At 48.9% G+C, this 22,853-nt stretch overlaps 1 protein-coding gene across 1 annotated transcript in view; it reads right to left on the bottom strand.

Moving 5' to 3' along the window:
* Positions 1-741: 741 nt before the first annotated feature.
* The window catches only part of LOC119958113 (activin receptor type-1-like), a 157,847-nt gene continuing 135,735 nt past the window's right edge, over positions 742-22,853 (bottom strand). The window contains exons 9-10 of the mRNA XM_038786351.1: positions 7,114-7,244; positions 742-5,097 (exon numbers count right to left, since the gene is read on the bottom strand). Of these exons, the coding sequence (XP_038642279.1) occupies positions 4,972-5,097; positions 7,114-7,244 (257 nt within the window). The 3' untranslated portion in view covers positions 742-4,971. The remainder of the gene's footprint in view (positions 5,098-7,113; positions 7,245-22,853) is intronic.

Genomic DNA, 22,853 nt, shown 5'->3' with positions numbered 1-22,853 from the left:
AAGTACATGCTACCTCTTTTGCAATTACCCTTTCTTCTGTGTGTGTCTTGTGTGAATGAGCAGTGTTATGACTAAATTCAGGGTGTTGAGAAATAATCTTTTTTTTATTTTATTTAAACTTCAGAGAAAGCAGTCTTTTGTCTGTACGAGAGAGTTGAGCATTCATTAAAGGGATGTCTCATCGTGGATAGGTGGTGGAAAGGGAAACCATCCTACCACCCCGTCTCCTGTCTGTAGCACAAAATGAATGGTCAATATCGGGTCCCAGAACCTGCTCACCATCCAATGAGCAAATGCCCCAAGTTGCACACATGGAGATGCCAGGTTAAAGATAAGATTGGGCGAGGATATTTTGGCTCCCAGGGCCAAGTAGGCAAGATGGCGACAGTTGCAAGATAGTCGAAGACTTCTGCCAGCTGTGGGCATCAGTGTCTTCATTTGTGTTCAAATTTTCATCGGGAAAAATGCAATCCAAAAGTCTAATTCTTGTACTTGCCCATAAAACCAAATTGGCCTACCTTTAGTTATTGACTACAGGTTAGCAGTTACCTGGGGGCTGTGTAACCTGCAGCGTTCAAACAGAAAGGCAAACTCCAGGAGGAAGAATCTATTAAAGAATCCCAAGTCTCTGGAATAATAAACGGCTCTATTCAGAGACAGTACAGGCCCAGATAGCCTCCTTCAATGCTGGAAGAGTCTATGACTCGACTACACAATTGCTTCAACAACAATAAACCAACGCAAATGAAAAATTCAGCTTTATTTTTCCAATATGTACACACAAGTCTGATTGCAACCCATGAAGACTTCAATACATCAGTTAAAACGCACTCCAGTTAGTTCAAATATACCAGTGGGATGGGCCAAAACATTGTTGGGTTCGGTACATGGAGACCGTTTTGTTGCTTTCGAGTCAGATTATCATGCAAAGTAACGGTTTGAGTTGATTGATTCATGAAAAGTTAAAATGTTGGGTTGATTGGAGGCCAAAGAATAGTCTTAAGCAAACTTGCCTGACTGCTGTTTGTTACAAGGTGATTACACTAGCATTGTTCAAACCCCACTCCAGACACCCGAGCCCCTAATCTCGGTTTATGCTCCCCATGCGTCACTATTGGCGGTGCCGTCTTTCCGTTGAGAGGGGAGAACAGACGGGGCCTCGATTTCTCAGTTGGGTGTAAAAAAAAAACACAACTCTTATTGTGGAAAACAAGAGTCAGGGAACATTCCATGGTGTCCGGTCCAACTTTCATCCCCTCAACCATCAGTAAAACAGCTCAGGTAGGTCAGTTGTCACATTGCTACTTGTGGTGCGCAAAATGCCACATTTCCACCATTACAATAGTGATCAAACTTCAAAAGTACTTTGAGGCATGCCACGTTCAGAATAAACATGGACGTTCTCTCGTTTCCAGTTGCCAGAGTTAAGCTCAGTCAAGAAGGTGGGCCAGGTTGGACTTACTGAGGTGGGTAAGAGTAGACGACAAAAGGCCGAAGCTAACTCTATCCAGTGGCTCTGCAGTATGCGTGGACACGGAGCCATGAAACCAGCAATTTTCACCACCTTCTACCCTCCACCCCAAATCCACTTGAAGCCCGAGTACTAAACGAAGCCAGCAGTGGCTTCCGGCTGGAGGGGGCACATTTGATATGTGCTTCTGCAGGATACGCCTTTAAGAAAAGCAACTTAACCTTTCCAATATGGCCTCTCTGGGGACACAGTATGTACTGCAGCAGCCAATAAATAAAAGCCAGAGATGTGCTCAGGGGTTACCTTACTTCTAAAATGTTGGTAACTTTCCTCCGGAAGGAGCACGTGGCGTTTGGAAATTTGAATCATTGTGGAGTGGAGTTGACGCTCTCGGAGTGTGGAGGAGGATGGCAAGGGTTAAGCGAATAAGGAGTGTGTGGGGGGGGGGGGGGGGGGTGGCAAGGGTTGAGAGAACAGCCACTCTGGGAGTGTATGGTGGGTGGCAAGGATTGAGAGAACAGCCACTCTGGGAGTGTGTGGTGGGTGGCAAGAATTGAGAACACAGCCACTCTGGGAGTGTGTGGAGGGTGGCAAGGGTTGTGCGAATTTCCCTTTTGAAAGCACATATAGTAGATGCAGACAACCTTCCCATCCCCACACCAACAGAAATTGAGAACAACTGGTATAAACCAGGTAGATGGTTACATGCCAGCTCGCCTGCCCACAGATAACCTCACCCAGCAAGATTTTGGCCAGTTGATCGTGCAGTGGGCCCGTTTTTTGAGACCGTGCAGCATTCAAAATCGTATTAGCAGCAAGAAGAAACAGATTTACAAATACCGTCACCAGCCACAACAGCACAGGAGGCCCCATATAAAAATATTCAAAGATGAAGCAATTTGTTTATACAACAGCAGTAGTCTTTAAACTGGCCTAGCATGTCAAAATCAAAATACAAGTTCTAGAATATCACGTTTCACATCAAAACAAAAGTATTTACAATTGTAACTATTTCTATTTGCATACCGTGAGGTAATTTTTTTTTTCAAAACATGGGTGGAAGTCAGTAGTTTTTGAGTAAAATGAGCGATTTTCATGTGCAGTACATTGCCAATCTGCTTTGGCGCCCAGTGCCAGGACATGTTTAGCAGGTCACTGTACCATCTGCATGAGAGGCTGAAAGGGCACAGTTGCCATTGTAAAGCATCTGCCAGCCTTTTTGATTATATGGTCAGATCAACACAGGAAGGTGTACGGACCTCACTGCTGTGCCAATCGGGGGTACGGGATGGATGAGGGACTTGATAAAAGTCGAGAACCTCGATCGTAAAGTTCACACATCACTGTTGCCTAGGTGATAATAGAATGATGTTCGACTGGAGATTTCCTCCTCACTGCTCAGAGATTGTTTTGGCTAGGAGGCCTGACTTAGGCCTCGGTGTGACAATGATGCCCTTTTTAAATGTTGAGAGTGGGTCAGACAATTAACCCTTTAAGCCATAATTTAAAAGCAATCAAGAGTGACCGAATCTCATTCTGAAGTGCCTCCAAGGTGACTTCAAAAGCCCAGTAACACAGTTAGGGAAATGAGGCAGTGTGTTTATTTTTTAAAAAGTCAGGTGTTGGTTCAGTCAGCAAATTAGGTATTCGAGATCAATTGGATTTAAGGTTTGATTCGTGGTCTGCACAGAGTTAAGATAGCCTCCCTCAAGAGTAAAAACGGGATCACTAAAAGAGAACAGGGCAAAGAGGGAGTGTTAACCTAATGACCTTTGCCCTCCCTGGCCAAACGATCTGCTGACGAAAGAGATGCTGGAGGGAGGGGGGGGGGGGGGGGGGGAAGCTCAGTGGAACCATTTACTTCCTCCCCCTCCCCCCACCACCCATAACAGTCAGTGTCAGGGATGCCAGGATACAAAAAGAACGTTTTTGGGCCAGTTAGAAAAACTACTGGTGACGTGGCAAATTATGAAGGGGGCGGGGGGGAGAGCAGAGAAAAAAAAACACATACACCATCTTCCTTTCTTTAAAACACTGAAGCATGGAGTCCAAGCTCCTAAGCACTGCTGCAGTGTAGTGCGGTGCACAACTGGAGCACAGACATACCACCACTAGGTGTCACCAGCACCCTTGGGCCAAGCTGCCTGGAACTCACAATGAACACAGGAGGCCTCTGGTGGCTGAAGGCAAGCACTGCAACACCTGCTCCTCAACAATGCCACCCAATTGGGTTTATTCGAGCGGGATCTTGAATCCAGCTGGGATCCCAGACTTCTGGTCTCAGGTCAGAAGACTCCTGGATCCAAAGATCGAAAAGAAAGATAGCAACATTATTTCCCATTCAGCGATGACTGTTCAAAAGCCCCATAAGGGTAGGACCAGCATCCCAATATTCATCAGCTTGGCTGTTACTGGGCCTAAACTACAGCAAAAAGGGGGGAGGGGGGGGGAATAATAATTTCAATACCTCAAACGCAGATCGCAGTAGAAACCTTCTAATTCATTACCCCAAACTGAGTCTCTTCACAGCCAGTTTTGTCAATTTAGTCTCACTGTTCCGACCACTCTCTCCAAACACGGGCAACAATCTCCAGTGATGCGTGTATCTCCAAGTTATATGGACACGTCTGCCCCCAAAGCCAGGCATTATGAAGGGACAGCATCCGCAAAAAATCCCAGCCAACGCATCGGTAGCGGACTCTTAAATGTTCTTACAGTTGGAAACTGTTGGCACCAGTGACCCAACATTAAAATCTCAAGGATGTATAGTCAAGGAAACAGCCAGGTCCATCAGCCAAGCTGCGCCGAAGATTACATTTTCTTTTTGCTAAAAACTAACCCGCCTCAAGTAAAAATTTGAAAACCTGTTCGTTAAAACGAGGGATTGGGAGAGCCTTGTTTCAATAAATCGCTTCTCCTGTCCCTCCTACCTGCCGATGCCATTTCATTTGTACAATTTTTTAAAAAATAGAGAACACAATGCCCTCCATTTCTTACACTAACCTAAAAAGAAAATTCTTTTTTTTTAAAAAAGGGGAATTTGTAAAACAAAATTTTTTTTCAAAAAGGAAACACAACTTGGGGACACCCACTGTTTTTAAGGAACACATCGCAATTTCAAAACAAGCTAAATATTTTCAACGTTTGCTCAAAAACAACTTGCGTTCGTCAGAAGTCAAGAGCAGTTCTACCCTTCACCTTGCTGCGAAGCCATTTTGTCCCTTTTGTATTGTGAAAAATGACCATTTCCCGATCAAAATTTGAGTTCCTAATACTTGTCGTCGTCTTGGTTTGCTTATGCTTTCCTCAAATCTTTCCCCACCCTATTTGCCTTCCCTCCCACCCTCCCAAATAAAACAGGATACATTTTCCACTCAACACTTTGCAGCAGGATTGGCTCGTTATGTAGTGAGGTAGACGTTGCTCTGCAGCCACAATGGCAGGTGGTGTGTAGGCTCCATGCCACGGTACCATGCTTCCCGGCTGCTCCTTTCCTGTCCTCAGATCTTCACATCCTCTTGTATGCTCAGCTGCGACAACGCTTTCTTGATGCGGAGCGCCGTCAACCTGGCCGCACCGTTGGCGTACCAACACTCCCGCATGATCTTAGTCATGACTCGTAATGCCTGGTTTCAAAAAGGAAGTGGACAACAGTGAGGAGACTTTTGAATTCACCAGATGTTGGGGGCAGCTCGGTGGCACAGTGGTTAGCATTGCTGCCTCACGGCGCTAAGGACCTGGGCTTGAATCCCGGCCCTGGGTCACTGTCCGTGTGGAGTTTGCACATTCTCCCCATGTCTGCGTGGGTTTCACCACCGCTCCCCCCCCCCCTCCCCATGTCTGCGTGGGTTTCACCCCCCCTCCCCATGTCTGCGTGGGTTTCACCCCCCCCCCTCCCCATGTCTGCGTGGGTTTCACCACCGCTCCCCCCCCCCCTCCCCATGTCTGCGTGGGTTTCACCCCCCCTCCCCATGTCTGCGTGGGTTTCACCCCCCCCCTCCCCATGTCTGCGTGGGTTTCACCCCCCCCTCCCCATGTCTGCGTGGGTTTCACCCCCCCCCCCCCCCACACAACCCAAAAATGTGTAGGGTAGGTGGATTGGCCATTTCGAAATTGTCCCTTAATTGGAAAAAAATTAATTGGGTAATTCAGAAGAGGGGGAATCTCAGAGAATTCTATAAAATTCTAAGAGGACTGGACAGGGTAGATTCAGAAAGAATGTTCCCCAATGGTGGTGGGAGTCCAGGGGGTCACAGTTTGAGGATAAGGGGGTTAAGCCATTTCGGACTGAGGGGAGGAGAAATTTCTTCACCCAGAGATAGCGGTGAATCTGTGGGCAGAATTTAACGGATATTTCCAAGTTAATTTGTGGCGGGTTTTTCCCCAGGGAGTTTCCCACTGGCTCTGCCGGCGAGATCCCCACCGCTATTCGATGACCTTTAGTCACTTGTTTGGGCCCTGGGGAGCGTCTCATTGGTTTTAGCCCACACTTGGAATCTTTTTTAGCATTGGGGAGCAAGATCGGGCCGCCATGGTCCCCCAAAGGACGCTGCTGGGTCCCCCACATCCCCCACCCATGGGCAATGTCATCCCACACACCCCAAGTGAGGACACCCAGCAATGAGGTACCTGTACATTTTCAAGGTGTTAGATATAGCACTTGGGGCAAAAAGGATCAAAGGATATGGAGGGAAAGCGGGAACAGGTTACGGAGTTGGATGGTCATAATGAATGGGGAGCAGGCTCGAAGGGCCAAATGGACTACTTGCGCTCCTATTTTCTGTGTTTTCCTCATACAAGTGCAGAGTTCGCCCTCTACTGCTTCCCCAGCCTAAGTGTTACCATGACTGATGCCCTTTCCTCAAGGCCTCCTTGACACTGAGGGGAGAGGGGGGTTTATAGCCAATTAAATGCTCTTTTAAGAGTGTAGTCACTCTAGTAACCCAGGGAGGAGCAGCAGCTAATTTACACGCAGCAAACTCTCGCAATACAATGGTGGAGAATCTGTTTCTCTGTTGATGGAGGGATAAATATTGGCCAGTAGAATGGGGGAGAACTGCCCTTCTTCAAAATAGTGCCGTGGGATCTTTTACATCCTCCCGAGGGTGCAGATAGACCTCATTTTAACATCTCATCTCGGACCGCACAGCAGTCCCTTCAACGTTCTGCTTTATTGCATCAAACTTTGGAAGGGCCATTCTCACAAATGGTGCAACAGGACCAATAGCTCACAGCTCATTCGTGAATGGGACTTGGGCCTCACTTAGTCTCAAAGCTGTATACCAACAGCTCCTTCCCAGCAGCCCAGGCCCTTTCGGATGGCAGAGCCGGGCAGCACGGTGGTGCAGTGGTTAGCATTGCTGCCTCACGGCGCTGAGGTCCCAGGTTCGATCCTGGCTCTGGGTCACTGTCCGTGAGAGTTTGCACATTCTCCCCGTGTTTGCGTGGGTCTCACCCCCACAACCCATAAAGATGTGCAGGGTAGGTGGATTGGTCACACTAAATTGCCCCTCAATTGAAAAAAATGAATTGGATACTCTAAATTTTTTTTAAAAGGATGGTAGAGCCTTCTTAAACATGAAGTTTTTATGTGATACCGCCCCCAACTCTTCACCCCCCCATCCCCACCCACACGGCCTTACCTCATTAGTATGCCAAATATTGGGGACATTTGGCCTCAGGTTCTGTTCACAAACAACCTTCCTCATTTCCTCTATAGAGGGGTCAGAGGGCACAAGGTCAAAGTATGGGAGCTGATAATCCTCATGGACTCCTACGGAAAAAAAAATGTTGACCATATAAGGAACTGTCAAATTCTCAAAGCGTATGGAATAGTTCTCCGCCTCAATAGAACGTGAGAGACGCGTTTGCGAGATTCATGAGGGGCCAACACTGGTCTAAAACACGACTACAATTCGCCGAAGAGGAGAGAGAAGTGTCACCATCACAGTTTATCCAGCGTTTTCGGTATTTATTTCACATTGGGCATGGCACCGGTATAAAAGCCAAGGCCTCTTCGCACGGACAGCGAATGTGCACACAGGCCTCTTCCTGCCTCAGGCCATGTGGTGGGTTGGGGAGGGGGTGGAGGGGCAGGGGAAAGAAGGTGTGTGAAGCGAGAGAAACTTCTAGCAATAGTTCAGTACCTCCTGCGGAGCATCTGCGGGCTATCTCCCAGTACACCAGTCCGAGGGCGTAAATGTCAGCACATTTGAAGGAGTCAAAGTGTTGCATATTGATTGTCTCATCCAGTACTTCAGGGGCCATGTACCTTCAAAGAGAAAAGAGGAGGCAGGTCGTTGATGAAAAGGGCCAAAAATCACCAAATAAAACCCAGACGAAAGGAAGTATCGCATTAAAAACAGATTACTCATGACCTTTGAAACATGTCCGAATAGCAAAGTCACAGTCCCAGATGACCATCGGCTGCTTTCCCCTTTGAGGGGAGGGAGGGGAGGGGGGGGGGGGGGGGGGGGGGGGGGGGGGGGGGGGGGGGAGCTGACTGGTGGTGGTTTAACCAGAGGGTCACCACACCTCAGGCGAGGGGCAAGGTTGAGAAGGCCTGGATAACCTTCATGGATAACCTCAGCCGGGACGGGGAATGTGAACAAACCTCACAAGGATGACAGCACACATCGTGGGGAGCAACAATCTTCAGAAGCTGGTCTCACCCACGGTCCATCATCTCTATATCTGCCCTGTGAAAATGGCGGAGTGTCACGGCGGAGGCAGGGCCAGAAAACATGGCGAGCTGTTCAGAAGTCCGTCAACTTTGGCACGACCATAAAATTCCACCAACAATCAAATGCCGGTCAGCTCAGTCGTTAGTCTTCTCTTTACTCGGGGGGGGGGGGGGGGGGGGGAGTACGCCAGCTGCCCTTCCCCAAAAAGGTGGGACTTAGTTATTCCAGTAAATCATTCTTGCACCATCTCCAGTGCCCTGAGATCCCTTCTGCAACGTGGAGACATTATTTTCCCGAAACTTGCAAAACATTGGTCAGTGACTTTCATTAAAATCGGCTTGATATTTCACTTCGGGAAGCAATAACTTTCAGCTGTGCACTGGTAAAAATTCATAAAATCAATAAGCTCAAGAGATTGTGACTTTGCAAGATTGTGATCATAGAATTTACAGTGCTGACGGAGGCCAATCGGCCCATCAAGCTGCACCAGGCCCTGAAAGAGAACCCTACCAAAGCCTACACCTCCACCCTATCCCCGTAACCCAGCAACCCCACCATTTACCCCTTTTATGGAAATGATCGTCAACGTTCTGGTCAAGTTTCAATGGGGACTGTAACCTTCAATCAGCCACAGAACAGCCTATTCTCTGAACTCACAGCACAATGGCCCACTCCGAACAAGAGTACTTTCATCGCCTCAGCCCTAGGCCCCATGCAAACCACCAGATCTGATGGTTTAAATGTTCTCCGACAATCCCACATCAGTACACTGTCCTTGGGTGCAGGTGGGGAAATGTCCCCTCGGGGCGGAGTGCACTTAATGGGACCTATAAATCACTCCTCCCAAACTCAGGAGATTGAATGCCACATAAAAGGAGTCCCACCCTGCACAGTCACACCCAGTTTGCATTTCCACCCTCTGGTCATTCTCCGTCAAGAGACATCAAGGAGAGGTTCAAGCGATAAGACCCCGAAAAAAAAACACAAGTCACCAAATCATAATAGTTTTTACAGCACAGAAAGAGGCCCTTCAGTCCATCGTGTCTGTGCCGGCCCTCGAGCACCGATCTACCCTAATCCCATTTTCCATCACTTGGTGCGTCGCCTTTGTGTGCTGCGGCGTTTCAAGTGCTAATCTAAATACTTCTTAAATGTTATGAGGGTTCCCGCCCCTCCCACCCTTTCAGGCAGTGAGTTCCAGATTCCCAGCATCCTCTGGGTGAAAATGTTTTTCCTCAAATCCCTTCTAAACCTCCTGCCCCTTACCTAAATTTATGCCCCCTGGTTATTGACCCCTCTGCGGAGGGAAAAAGTTTTGTCCTATCTACGTACTCAATTTTATACACCTCGATCAGATCCCCCCGATCCCCCCCCCCCCCCCCCCCCCCCCCCCCCGCCCCATAGTCTCTTCTACTCCAAGGAAAACAATCCCAGCCTAACCAGCCTCTCTTCATAGCCGAGATGCTCCAGCCCAGGCAACATGCTGGTGAATCTCCTCTGCACCCTCTCCAGTACAATCACATCCTTCCTAATGTGCTGACCAGAACCGTATACAGTACCCCAGCTGTGGCCTAACCAGTACTTTATAGAAAACGATCATAACCGCCCCGCTCTTACATTCAATGCCTTGGCTAATAAACACAAGTATCCCAGTGGCCTTCATAACCACCTTATCTGCCTGTCCTGCTGCCTTCAGGGATCTATGGACATGCACACAAAGGCCCCTCTGGTTCTCTGTACTACCGTTCGTTGTGTATTCCCTAGCCTCGTCAGTCCTCCCAAAATCCATCACCTCACAACTTTTCAAAACTGCTGGAACAAAGCCAGAGATCAGTGCGTGCGATGTCAGCTGAAGTTATGCAATGCAAAAAAAAAAAAACTGGTTATGGTGACATCAAGATTTTGGGTCGTCTTATCCTGACTGCTTCTGCTCCCCACCCCCTCAGGTGATGTTGGGCCTACACAGGAGTTAACATGGCAATGAGCATTGCCAAGTGCAGTGCCTGCCACTAAATTTGTTTTTTAAATTTCAAATTAAGGGGCAATTTAGCGTGGCCAACCCAACAGGAATTTACAGTGCAGAAGGAGGCCATTCAGCCTATCAAGGGGCAGCGGGAATCGGTGGGGTTACTGGGTTATGGGGGTAGGGTGGGCTTGGATAGGGTGATCTTTCCAAGGGCCGGTGCAGACTTAGAACATAGAACATAGAACAGTACAGCACAGAACAGGCCCTTCGGCCCTCGACGTTGTGCCGAGCAATGATCACCCTACTCAAACCCACGTATCCACCCTATACCCGTAACCCAAGAACACCCCCTTAACCTTACTTTTTAGGACACTACGGGCAATTTATCATGGCCAATCCATCTAACCTGCAAATCTTTGGACTGTGGGAGGAAACCGGAGCACCCGGAGGAAACCCACGCAGACACGGGGAGAACGTGCAGACTCCACACAGACAGTGACCCAAGCCGGGAATCGAACCTGGGACCCTGGCGCTGTGAAGCAGTAGTGCTAACCACTGTGGCTACCGTGCCACCCTGGTGTGGATTTTGCACGTTCTCCCCGTGTCTGTGTGGGTTTCCTCCGGGTGCTCCGGTTTCCTCCCACAGTCCAAAGACGTGCAGGTTAGGTGGATTGGCCATGCTAAATTGCCCCCTAGTGCCCAAAAAGGTTAGGTGGGGTTACCAAGTTACAGGGATAGGGGGGAGGTTTAGGTTTAAGTAGGGTGCTCTTTTGAAGGGCTAGTGCAGACTTGATGGGCCAAATGGCCTCCTTCTGCACTGTAAATTCTACGATCACCTATCCTGCACATCTTTGGGTTGTGGGGTTGAGACTCACGGAAACACGGGGAGAATGTGCAAACTCCACACGGACAGTGACCCAGGGCCTGGATCGAACCTGGGACCTCGGCGCCGTGAGGCAGCAGTGCTAACCACTGCGCCATTGGGCCACCCTATCTGCCGCTAATAAAAAGTTTTCTCCCCATCTCCCAACCCCGAATACTGAAAGTTAATCTGGAGAATGGGGTGTTTTGCTATTCCTCAGAGTGCAACAGTCACAAACGGAGAGGAAGGAACACATTTGAACTGGTACCGTTTGGTGCCCACTCTCTGATTGGGCGCAATGTCGATGGTGTCGGTCAGCGAATCATGCCTGACAGCTAGGCCCAGATCCGCAATCGCACACATGCCGTTCTTCTTCACCAAGATATTTTTGGACTTCAGGTCTCGATGGGCAATCCCAGGCTTGCCTGAAATGACACAAGGCAACATGGGAAGGTCACACCCTGAACTACAGAAAACACACACACACAAAAAAAAACTAACAGGGACCTAATGGAAAGGAAGGAGAGGAGGAATGGAGCAAAGAATAGGGCTATCGGTACAGTACAGCACTATTTCCACGAACTGCACTCAACGTCTTGACTTGGAAATATATCGGCCGTTCCCTCACTGTCGCTGGGTCAAAATCCTGGAACTCCCTCCCTAACAGCACGGTGGGTGTACCTACACCACACAGACTACAGCAGGAGGGCATGAACTGTCTTCACATACATACAGCGCAATGGGAACACGGTGGGGCTCAGAATTGACAGCACAGAAACAGACCATTCAGCCCAACGCATCCGTGCTGGTATTTAAGCTCCACGCAAACCCCTTCTCACCCACTCTTCATTACATCCCATCAGTTTAGTCGCATATTGCCCCTCTCATGCCTTTTGTCTAGTTTTCCCTTAAATGCCATTGACCGGTGGAAGCAAGTTCCACACTCTCTCTGCCCTGTGAAAAAAAGCTAAAGCACATTAATGTTTCCTGTTACGCAATCACATTCCTGCACAGGAGGGAAGGAGCGAAAGAGGGAACTTAATCCTTTGATTGACAGAGACGTTAGACCAGTATACAAATAGTTGCTCACTGGGCTTGGCTGTGACATCACCACAACCTGGGCTGGTACGGTTTGACTTTCAAGTGAAGGCCGGCCTCTTTCCTGTGACCTCACTCAGATCAACATTGGTTCCCTCCTTTCAAACGATTCCTTTTCCAGTGTATTATCACTGCCCAATTGCGTGGGCGTCTCACGAACGGAGAGAACCGGCAACGCCCAGGCGTACATCTCCCATCAAAGAATCTCAGCAGCATCCATTACTGTAGTAGGCCGGAGGCCTGATAACTGCACCTAGCATGTTACACAGCAGGTTTGAATATGTTGCCGCCCCCTTCCTGTCAGGGTGTCTGCCAAAATCATTAATACTCACACAAGTGGAGTCTCACTTTTTAAAAATCAAGGCACTGCTTGACCAAGAAGCAAATGTAGTCAATATGCGTGGGGGTGAAAGGTTGTACACATGAAGTGCCAGCCTCTGGGGCTCTTACTACATCATAGAGTCCAGCAGGGATGTCCTGCTCCCCCGCACCATTACCCCTGGTGTCCCCCTCCTGTTTCTCATCTACGTTCTGCCCCTCGACTAACGTTTCACATGTCTTGCCTGATTACACCTGCTAAGCACCTTGGGAATGCTCTCACACAAAAGATGCTATACGTAAGCAAGTTGTTTTTATACACCCGGGCCCAGCTCCCTGGTCTCAGGCCCATGCGCCCATCCTGGACGTCAGGATGTTGAGGGTGTTGGTTCAGCCACCACGAGAAAGGTAGCAGGTTAAGCACGCAAACATTCAGAGCTGCCGCACGGAGCGTGCAGGAGAACACACACACACACACACACACACACACACTCAATCAATCACACACTACACACACAATCACACACTACACACAATCAATCACACACTACACACACACAATCACACACTACACACACAACACACAATCAATCACACACTACACACACACACACAATCAATCACACACTACACACACACACACACACAATCAACACACAATCAATCACACACTACACACACACACACAATCAATCACACACTACACACACACACACACACAATCAATCACACACTACACACACACACAATCAATCACACACTACACACACACAATCAATCACACACTACACACACACAATCAATCACACACTACACACACACACACAATCAATCACACACTACACACACACACACAATCAATCACACACTACACACACACACACAATCAATCACACACTACACACACACACAATCAATCACACACTACACACACACAATCAATCACACACTACACACACAATCAATCACACACTACACACACAATCACTCACACACAATCACTCACACTACACACACACAAACAAACTACACACACACAAACAAACTACACACACACAAACAAACTACACACACACAAACAAACTACACACACACACAAACAAACTACACACACACACAAACAAACTACACACACACAACCACCACACAGACTACACACACATCCACCACACAGACTACACACACACACAAACAACACACTACACACACATTCACCCACAGACCTCGTCCACCACACAAAAACACACGTCCACCCACAGACCACACACACATCCACCCACAGACTACACACACAAGCACAGTTAACAGAGGAGAAAATCTCTCGCTTGGCTTACCCTGAGTGCCCACAATCTCCATGTGCAGGTGCGCCAACCCACTGACTGCGGAGAGTGCCAGCTTGATCAGACCTTCAATCGTGACTGTATACCTGTTCAGGTAATCGAAAAGAGAGCCATGCTCATGATAGTCAGAGACCAACCATAGCTGTGTCCATGTTCCATTATCTGGAGTACGGGGCAGAGAAAGTGGAAAAACAAAGGTCAAAATAAAAACACGTTTCTGGTCCGTTACGAACCTTCTCCCACCCAACTGCATTTCCTTCTATTCCTTTCTCCCTCATGAACTCGACCCTCAAAATGGTCTTTATCCAAACATAGTTCAATGTGCTCGGAAACCCTGGCCTCCACCATTGGCACCCGTGCCTTCAGCCTCCTGGACCCCAAGCTCTAGAATTCTCCAGAGGTTTCGAATTCTACGGAGCTCTAGAAAGATCCGGTGCAGACACAATGGGCCAAATAGCCTCCTTCAGCGCTGGAATTCTGGGAATTCCCTCCCTATAGGTGCCTCTTCCCCACTTAGACGCTGCTTAAAGAGTACTTGCTTGACCTAAGGTTTTGGTCACCTGTCCCAAGACACTTTGCAGGATTTACCGGCCACCCCACCACCTGGTTTTCGGCAAAGTAGGCGATCCGCCAGCAGGATTTACCGACCCCGCCGTCGTCAACGGCGTTTCCCGGTGACTGCACCCCTCACCGTAATATCCCGGCGACATGAACAGCCGGTAGATCACATCCACTATAAATACAAGTAGTTACTGCTGTTTGTTTAAACACACATTGAACAAATGGACTGGCTCCCACCGCCCCTAATTACCGTCACAAATCGCTGCTCACGACCATTAAGGCGCCAATTTACAGCTCATTGATCTTGGGGCTCCAGGCAGCAGGGAAGTAGTAGACGTGCCATGGATTCAGAGATCAGCTGCTCTTTTTCTAAAATAAATTTAGAGTACCAAATTCATTTTTTCCAATTAAGCAGCAATTTAGCGTGGCCAATCCACCTACCCTGCACATCTTTGGCTTGTGGGGGCGAAACCCACGTAAACACGGGGAAATTGTGCAAACTCCACACAGTGACCCAGAGCCGGGATCGAACCTGGGACCTCGACGCCGTGAGGGTGCAGGGCTAACCACTGCGTCACCATGCCACCCGATTGGCTGCTCCTTTACTCCTGGCGGGATTGTCAACCCGTGGGAGGCATGTTGCCCCATCGCAACTCTTTATGGGAGGGCCTGAATCCCCCATCAGGTGGAGGGCTTCAGGAGCACCAACCTGGGGCCTCAAAAAAACCCAGACTAAACCATTGGCGATATAAAGCAAAAGCAAAGAGCCGGTTGTCATACCTTTATTGTCAGCCGCGATGAACCCCAAGATATTCTCATGACGCAACATGACTGTCTGGTAGATCTCGGCTTCCCTGAACCACGAGCGCTCTTCCCGGGAGGAGAATATTTTGACCGCGATGTCGCCACCCCGCCATTTCCCTCGCCACACTTCCCCAAAGCGGCCTTTACCAATTATTTCTTGAAGGACAATGGTTCTGGCGATGGTCCGTTGCACGAACAACGGCAAGCCTGCAGAGGGAACAATGGATTGCCACATGAAAAAGTCACAAACGCTGGGAGTGAACTATGGTGAACAATTTCATCGTATTAAGCTGGGAAAGGTGGCATGCGTGAATTACTACTCAAGAGCACTGGCAGGACCGGGCATCGCCCACTCTGCCAGATTCTCCACAACAAGGTCTCACAAGCATGAACGAGACAAATGATCAGATATCGGTTAGTAGAGGGATGAATATTGGCCAGGACACTGGTGCCTCTCCCACTTTTCAGGTAGTCTCGAAGATCTTTCAAATTCAATTCGACAGGATTTTGGATTTGTTTATTGCCACATGCACAGAGGTTCAGTGAAAACTATTTTTCTGCAAGCAGTTCAAACAGATCATTTAGTACATGAAAATGAAATAAAACGAAAATACATAATAGGGCAACAAAAAGGTACACAACGTAGTCACCAGCATCGGATGAAGCATACAGGGGGTAGTGTTAATCAGGTCAGTCCATAACAGGGTCGTTTAGGAGTCTGGTAACAGTGGGGAAGAAGCTGTTTTTGAGTCTGTTCGTGCGTGTTCTCAGACTTTTGTATCTCCTGCCCGATGGGAGAAGTTGGAAGAGTGAGTAAGCCGGGTGGGAGGGGTCTTTGATTATGCTGCCCGCTTTCCCCAGGCAGCAGGAGGTGTAGATGGGGGTCAATGGATGGGAGGCGGGTTCGTGTGATGGACTGGGCGGTGTTCACGACTCTCTGAAGAGAAGGGTGTGAAAAAATAGGCGAGGGAGGTGGGTCAGGCGAAAAGAGGGGATGAGGAGGCAGACTGATGATAGTATCAACAGCAAAAGCCATGGAGCCTCCCCATGGCCACATGGCGTGGGCTCACAGCAAAGGATTGACTGCACGAGTCAGTAACTGAGGAGAGGTGGGTGGGAAACGATCCACCAAATCGATAGCGCAAACGGAAGGGAATACTTTCATCCCGGGGCATTACTTTGAGAGAGGAACTGATCGAGTGGATCAGTCATCCATCCTCTGGTTTCTCTTCACAGAACACTCCCCTAACCACCGCGGGAGGCCTAGTCAATCATGAGCCCTACCAGATCCAGATCCTGAGGTAGTCATATCAAACATGAGGTCCTTCAACGACTTCCCCTCTGAGATGTACATGTGGTCACAGGACGGCTCCTCCATATCCAGCTGGTTGCGGTCATGGTAGACGCGCTGGTGATGGTAATGGCACAGGAATACGGTCACCATCAGTACCACACACAGGAGAAACACTGGCCCGGCAATCACGGCTGCCAGTTCCACAGGACCCCAACCATCAAATACATCGTCTTTTGGACCTGGTGGACGAAAAGAAAAGCAAGAAGTGCGTTAGTAAGATCAAATGTTCCTCGCTTTAAAATAGAAAATGGTCGCTCAGTTCCTAATCTTCAAACGGAACATTTCCCTCACTAGGTTTCTCCAAGGCTAGTTGAAAATCAACAATAGGCACTCTTATTATATCGTCACTTAACGCCCCATTGTGTCACACTCCAATGTTTACATGGGAAGTCTGCTGCCAGTCTCCTGGTTCAGAGGTTATTTCAACCCGATGAGGCAGTTGACTGGGAGAGCTGGGTAATTTTGTGAACATTGGGTGGTTTATGTCACGGATGGCAATCAGGAGCGGTTTCGTTTCTTCGGCCCCAAAGTGCCAACGATTTCCAAAATCCAGGACTTGCTCAACCAGCTGCAAAACCCAAGAGTCAGCTTGCCAAACGTGCTCGGGCAAGTAGGAAGAGCTCACTCCAAAAGAAATCAGGTCGCTCACTAGCGATTGCTACCGGGAAATGCATCAGGATTGACTGCGATGCTGCCCAAATCAAGTAGCCCGTGGAGATCCTCGTTACATGTCCAGAAAGATCACATGCAAGGACCATACGGCATTGCCATCCGAAGGGTGGAGAAAGAGGTGGATGGCACGTTTGTACAAATGAAGCACGACAGGGTGTTAAGGAACTTGGGACTGACTTCACATACTTACCCCTCTCCAGGATGCTGCTTCACATTCACAAGGAGCGGCGTCAAGCAGAAGGCCCATGGTTTCAAGGGTCGGCGACTCAATAGCCACACACCATTGCAACGCACAAGAATTGGAGACTTTCAACCCACTTGGAAGAGAGGTCAGTCATTGCAGTAAAGAAATGGCCGCAGCAGAGCAACTCAAAACATTTCTTCACCGTGCCGTTTGCGCATGCTATGCACAGGCCCCGAGGCATTGCAACAAAAATTCGGAGCAGCACATCCAATTGAAGCAAATGGCAGTTTGGGTGTCTCCGCTCACCTGCTGTCCCCACCCCACAGGGCCACTATTAAATAATAAAACAAGCAATGGACTAAAAAAGGGCAGGAAGTGAGCACTTTCACCAACAATCTTCAGCAGGGCCTGGTACTGTCTCTGGCTTCTTCTCCGAATTACTGTACAAAAACAGTCACGCATCTCGAGAAGGCTTCCTGAAGCATTCAACTTAACAGAGAACCCTGGCAACAGGATACATCGGTGGAGCGTCCCACAATTGCACTCCCTGGATGGGTTTGTCCCCTGTGAATAGTCTGGGCCTAGAGGTTGCCACATAACTGGACAAATCCTCATTCCAACACCATAGCATGTCGTAATCCGAGATACAATAACGCCCCGCTCCAGCTCCATATCGACACAAGTTTGTCCTCCCTGCTTTCAGAAACCAGATTGGTCTCCCAACCTTGGTCCAGGCCGCAGAAAATAAAACAGGCAGTTAAACTCTTCCATTTGATCAAGAGAAAAAAAATCCCATCATGCTTTGCAGCAGGTACCGTGTCGATTAGTTTGCTCTGGGGAGAGAAAAGGTGCCGACATTTTTCAGTGCAGGTACAGACTGTGCTTTTTATTCAATACAAAACAATTTTAAGATAAATTGCCTTTATTTAGCGCCTCAGCTCTTCTTTTGCCTTGGAAGTGCATTTGCTGTTATTGCCCATGCAGCAGCAGCAGCCATTTTGCGCACAGCAAGGTTTCCCCAGTTACTTTAGTGGCATCGATTGGAGGGAGGAGACGAGTTGGCCGGGATAAGAGCTCATCTCCCTGAAATTGGCTCTTCTTTAAATAGCGCATTAATACCTCACAGAACTATTGAAACAAGCCACGGCAGACCTTAATTGAGTGCCTCGCCCAAAACAGGTTATTGGACCCGAATGTGGTTAGGCCCACAAACCAATACTACCTCAAAAAGTTAGAAAACCCTTGTTCTAATGGTGAGCTCAGCACAGGTAGTACACAGCTTTCGATGTAACCCCCAGCGCAGGTGCAGCATGGCTTCGATGCAGAACAAAGCTCTCTCTAATCTGTCCCGATAACATGCCTCAGCACCCAACCTCATAACAAGCCCCCTTTGACTGCAGAGTGTATCCCGGCTTTGTGCCGGCCAGCTATCCAAATTCGGTGACGAGCGAGTGCTGGCTTTGTACGGCGGTGCTTGAGCAGGGGGAGGGGGGAGGGGGCAGTGACGCCATTAAAATGGTCCTCGGGACCCTGGACTCGGGCGAAGGTGGGGGACGCGCAGGGTAACAAATTACTTGGCAGCTTCCCTGGTACCTACCTTCTGGAGGAGGTAACTCCAGGTTGTTGCAGAAGTCTTTATAACAGCAGATGGTCGTCACATACTCTTTGTTGCTTCGACAGAAGATTGGCAGGACCAAGTCTTGGGGGGGGACACACACTCTGATCTCGTGCTCAACGCCCTGAATTCTGGAGAGGGAGGCCAGACACGCCCCTTCTGTCTCACAAGTTTGGTTTGTCTTCACACATTCCTTACAAAAGCACTTCAATGCTTGAAAGAAGAAAAAAGAAGCTTTTAGACTCCAGTAAATCAAATCGACTCCAAGCCCACCCATTCAGGGTGGAGAGCCAACTGTGGATTAACAGCCATTTTAAGTCAGAAAAACACAATTCGGTGCCTTTTACGCTGTGCCAAATGGCGGTAAAACCTACGAGATGCATTCAGCCAATAAAACGGGGATAAACCTAACAGCCCTTCGGACAGCCGATTGTAGCAAGGATGTTTCCCCAGATGTCACGAACTCGCACTGGCCCAAGAAACACGCTGTAGGAAGGTCAATACTGCGGGTATTCCCATTCATCCAAATTGTGTAGGCCCAGAGTCGTGTATGCGGCGAGCTTGCGGGATGCTCTTTTGCGCTGAAACCACGGGAGAGTATGGTACACGCGACCTTGGAACCAGAGCACACCACAGTCTAAAAAGGACCCCAAAGCGGAGCACCCGTTGGATCAATGCCACTGCCCTGCCAGTTTAGTGGAATTCAGTCAGGGCATTAGAATAATTAGCCCTCTGCAAATGCACAAAAACTTCCCATTCCCGATGGCTATTCATCGATTTCAACCGGGATGTGTATACGTGGCAGGAGAAACCATTATTTCCTCCCCTCTACATGCTCCCCCCCCCCTCCCAATCACAAGCTGGTAGCCTGTTGCCATTGATTGCCCAAAGTCAATAGCCACTGGGCTATGCCAGGCAGATGGGAGATTTGGAGAAGCAACAACCTACAGTCTCAGTCAGGCCGGCCGAGTTACACTTCCCTTTCTCGAGTTATTTTTCGGACTCGTGTAATGATGCCATCTCACAGTGAATAAAGACAGCCATCGCACAGTCAATGAAGGCAGCACTGGCATCAGAGGGCCACTGGTGCACACAGAACCCATACCATTTGGAGTCGAGGTGCAGATCAGCCATGATCTAGGTGAATAGCGGAACAGGGTTGAGGGGCTGAATGGCCTCTTCAGGTGGGCTGTTTAAAAACAAAAGGATCCCCTGCTACTATCTGGAAGTGAATTTGCCCTGGTGTTCTGACCAAAAGCCCTCTCTCGATGCCACCATAGATCAACTGGTTGCTCATGGGATCTTGCTGTGTGTGAATTTTGCCCTCCATCTTTACACTAAAAAAAAAGCAAACTCATTTTATGGTGTAGTTGGGAGAGAATTTGAGTATTGCTGAAGAGACAAGCTGTCAAAACTTTTTGTCTTGCACTCATTCGGATAGATACAAAAGAGTGTCAAATTTCAAAGGGAGAAACAATGTAAACTGCGAGGAAAGGATGCTGATGGGTTGGCAAGTCGACTGATTGGTGCATTCTCCACGGCAACACCGTGACCAGAAAACTATTGTTCCCCGCCCTTTTGTGTCATTCAAAAAAAGGCGCAATGCCTTTTGTTTGGGAGACCAGGTCCCTGTGGATGAATATAGGTCGCCTTGAGCCAAGCAAGTGAGCCACATTGCAACCCTGAGTGGCAACCAAATTAATTGGGAATGTAATTCTTTGCACATCGTGTTGCTCTGTTAATTTGGTGAACATCCATCTGGTGAAACAAGAAGCTGGAGCTAGTCTGTCTTCAACACAAGTCCTGACTACTTTTCTTTTCCACACAGTTTCTTCCCCCCCCCCCCCCCCCCCCCCCCACACACACAGGTGGAAACTGGTTTGGATACAAGTGTTTTAACTTTTCCCCGATTCGCAACTGGACCATGCACTGAACCGTCGCAGCATTTGCAACATTCAACAAGCCCCTGGTGCATTCACCATGGCAACGCCTCAAGCCAGAGTTGGCTTGCCAACCAATCGGCACACTTTCTCCTCATGTCGCAGAAATTGTTGCACCCTCTCATCCTATCCTGATGAGTTCAAGACGAAAAACTTCGACAGCATGTCTCTCCTTCAGCAATACTCATTTTACTTTCCAACAATTTAGCGATAGCCCCAGCACGTGGGTGATGGGAGCTGCTGCAATATTCATTGAGCTGAAGGGCATGCAGCATCGATGTCAGGTATTGCCCAGATGTGGATGGCAGGAGTGTCCATCCCGCTCCCCAGAGTTTAACTCGGAGCTGTCCTCACCTCCCCACTCCCATTTTAGCTCTTGAAATTCATCGTGGGACAGGTCGCAAAATAGGGTCACGCTAGTTGCCCATCAAACCACATGCGTGACAATGAAGGCAAATGGCATGTTGACCTTTATTGCGAGAGAATGGACTACAAGAATCAATAAAGTTTTGCTGCAATTCTACTTTGCCGAGACTATATCTGCTGGAATGCTGTGAGCAGTTTTGATCTCCATATTTTAGGATACACCTGCATTGGTGGGCGGGGTGGGGGGGCGTACAGTGAAAATTAACTGGATTGGTCTCTGGGATGAGGGGGTTGTCCTATGAGAGTCTGAGTGAATGGGGTCGATATTCTCTGGAGTTTGGAACAATGAGAGGTGTTCATATTGAAACATAGAAAATTTTGACGGTGTTTGACAGGGTGGCTACTGAGAGATTGTTTCCCCCTGGCTGGGGTTTGACAGGGTGGATACTGAGAGATTGTTTCCCCCTGGCTGGGGTTTGACAGGGTGGATACTGAGAGATTGTTTCCCCCTGGCTGGGGTTTGACAGGGTGGATACTGAGAGATTGTTTCCCCCTGGCTGGGGTTTGACAGGGTGGATACTGAGAGATTGTTTCCCCGCTGGCTGGGGTTTGACAGGGTGGATACTGAGAGATTGTTTCCCCCTGGCTGGGGTTTGACAGGGTGGATACTGAGAGATTGTTTCCCCCCTGGCTGGGGTTTGACAGGGTGGATACTGAGAGATTGTTTCCCCCCTGGCTGGGGTTTGACAGGGTGGATACTGAGAGATTGTTTCCCCCTGGCTGGGGTTTGACAGGGTGGATACCGAGAGATTGTTTCCCCCCCTGGCTGGGGTTTGACAGGGTGGATACTGAGAGATTGTTTCCCCCTGGCTGGGGTTTGACAGGGTGGATACTGAGAGATTGTTTCCCCCTGGCTGGGGTTTGACAGGGTGGATACTGAGAGATTGTTTCCCCCTGGCTGGGGTTTGACAGGGTGGATACTGAGAGATTGTTTCCCCCTGGCTGGGGTTTGACAGGGTGGATACTGAGAGATTGTTTCCCCCTGGCTGAGGTTTGACAGGGTGGATACTGAGAGATTGTTTCTGCCTGGCTGGGGAATCTACAACACGGGGGGCACAGTCTCAGGATAAGGGGTCGGCCATTTTGCATTGGGATGAAGGGAAATTTCTTCACTCAAAGGGCTGTGAATCTTTGGGAGTTCTCCACCCCAGAGGATTGTGGGTGCTTCATCGCTGAATAGATTTCAGACGGAGATAGTCAGATTATTGGTCTCTCGGGGAATTATAGGATATGGGGAGTGGGCGGGAATGTGGAGTTGAACCCAAAGATCAGGCACGATCGACAACCGTAATGGTCGCTATCTTTTCCTGCTTGTTCTGTTTCTTGGCGACAGCAGTACCAAATATTGGCCAGCACACAAGAGGGTGACCCACTTCAATCCCCTCATGTTTGACTTGTGCTCCTCTCTCGAAGCCTGGTTAGCGTCAGTATGATGAAGAGCAAGTACATTGGAATGAGAACACATGATTAAAACTGTTACACGCCAAGCTAGGAAACGCAGCAAAAGTCCACACGGCCCCCTCCCAAGTCAAGAACTCAAGACATGCAAAAACAAATCA

Source organism: Scyliorhinus canicula, chromosome 28 (assembly GCF_902713615.1).
Source record: "Scyliorhinus canicula chromosome 28, sScyCan1.1, whole genome shotgun sequence".
Lineage (NCBI taxonomy): Eukaryota > Metazoa > Chordata > Chondrichthyes > Carcharhiniformes > Scyliorhinidae > Scyliorhinus > Scyliorhinus canicula.
The sequence above is the reverse complement of the archived record's forward strand: the minus strand, read 5'-3'. Positions and strand labels throughout refer to the sequence as shown.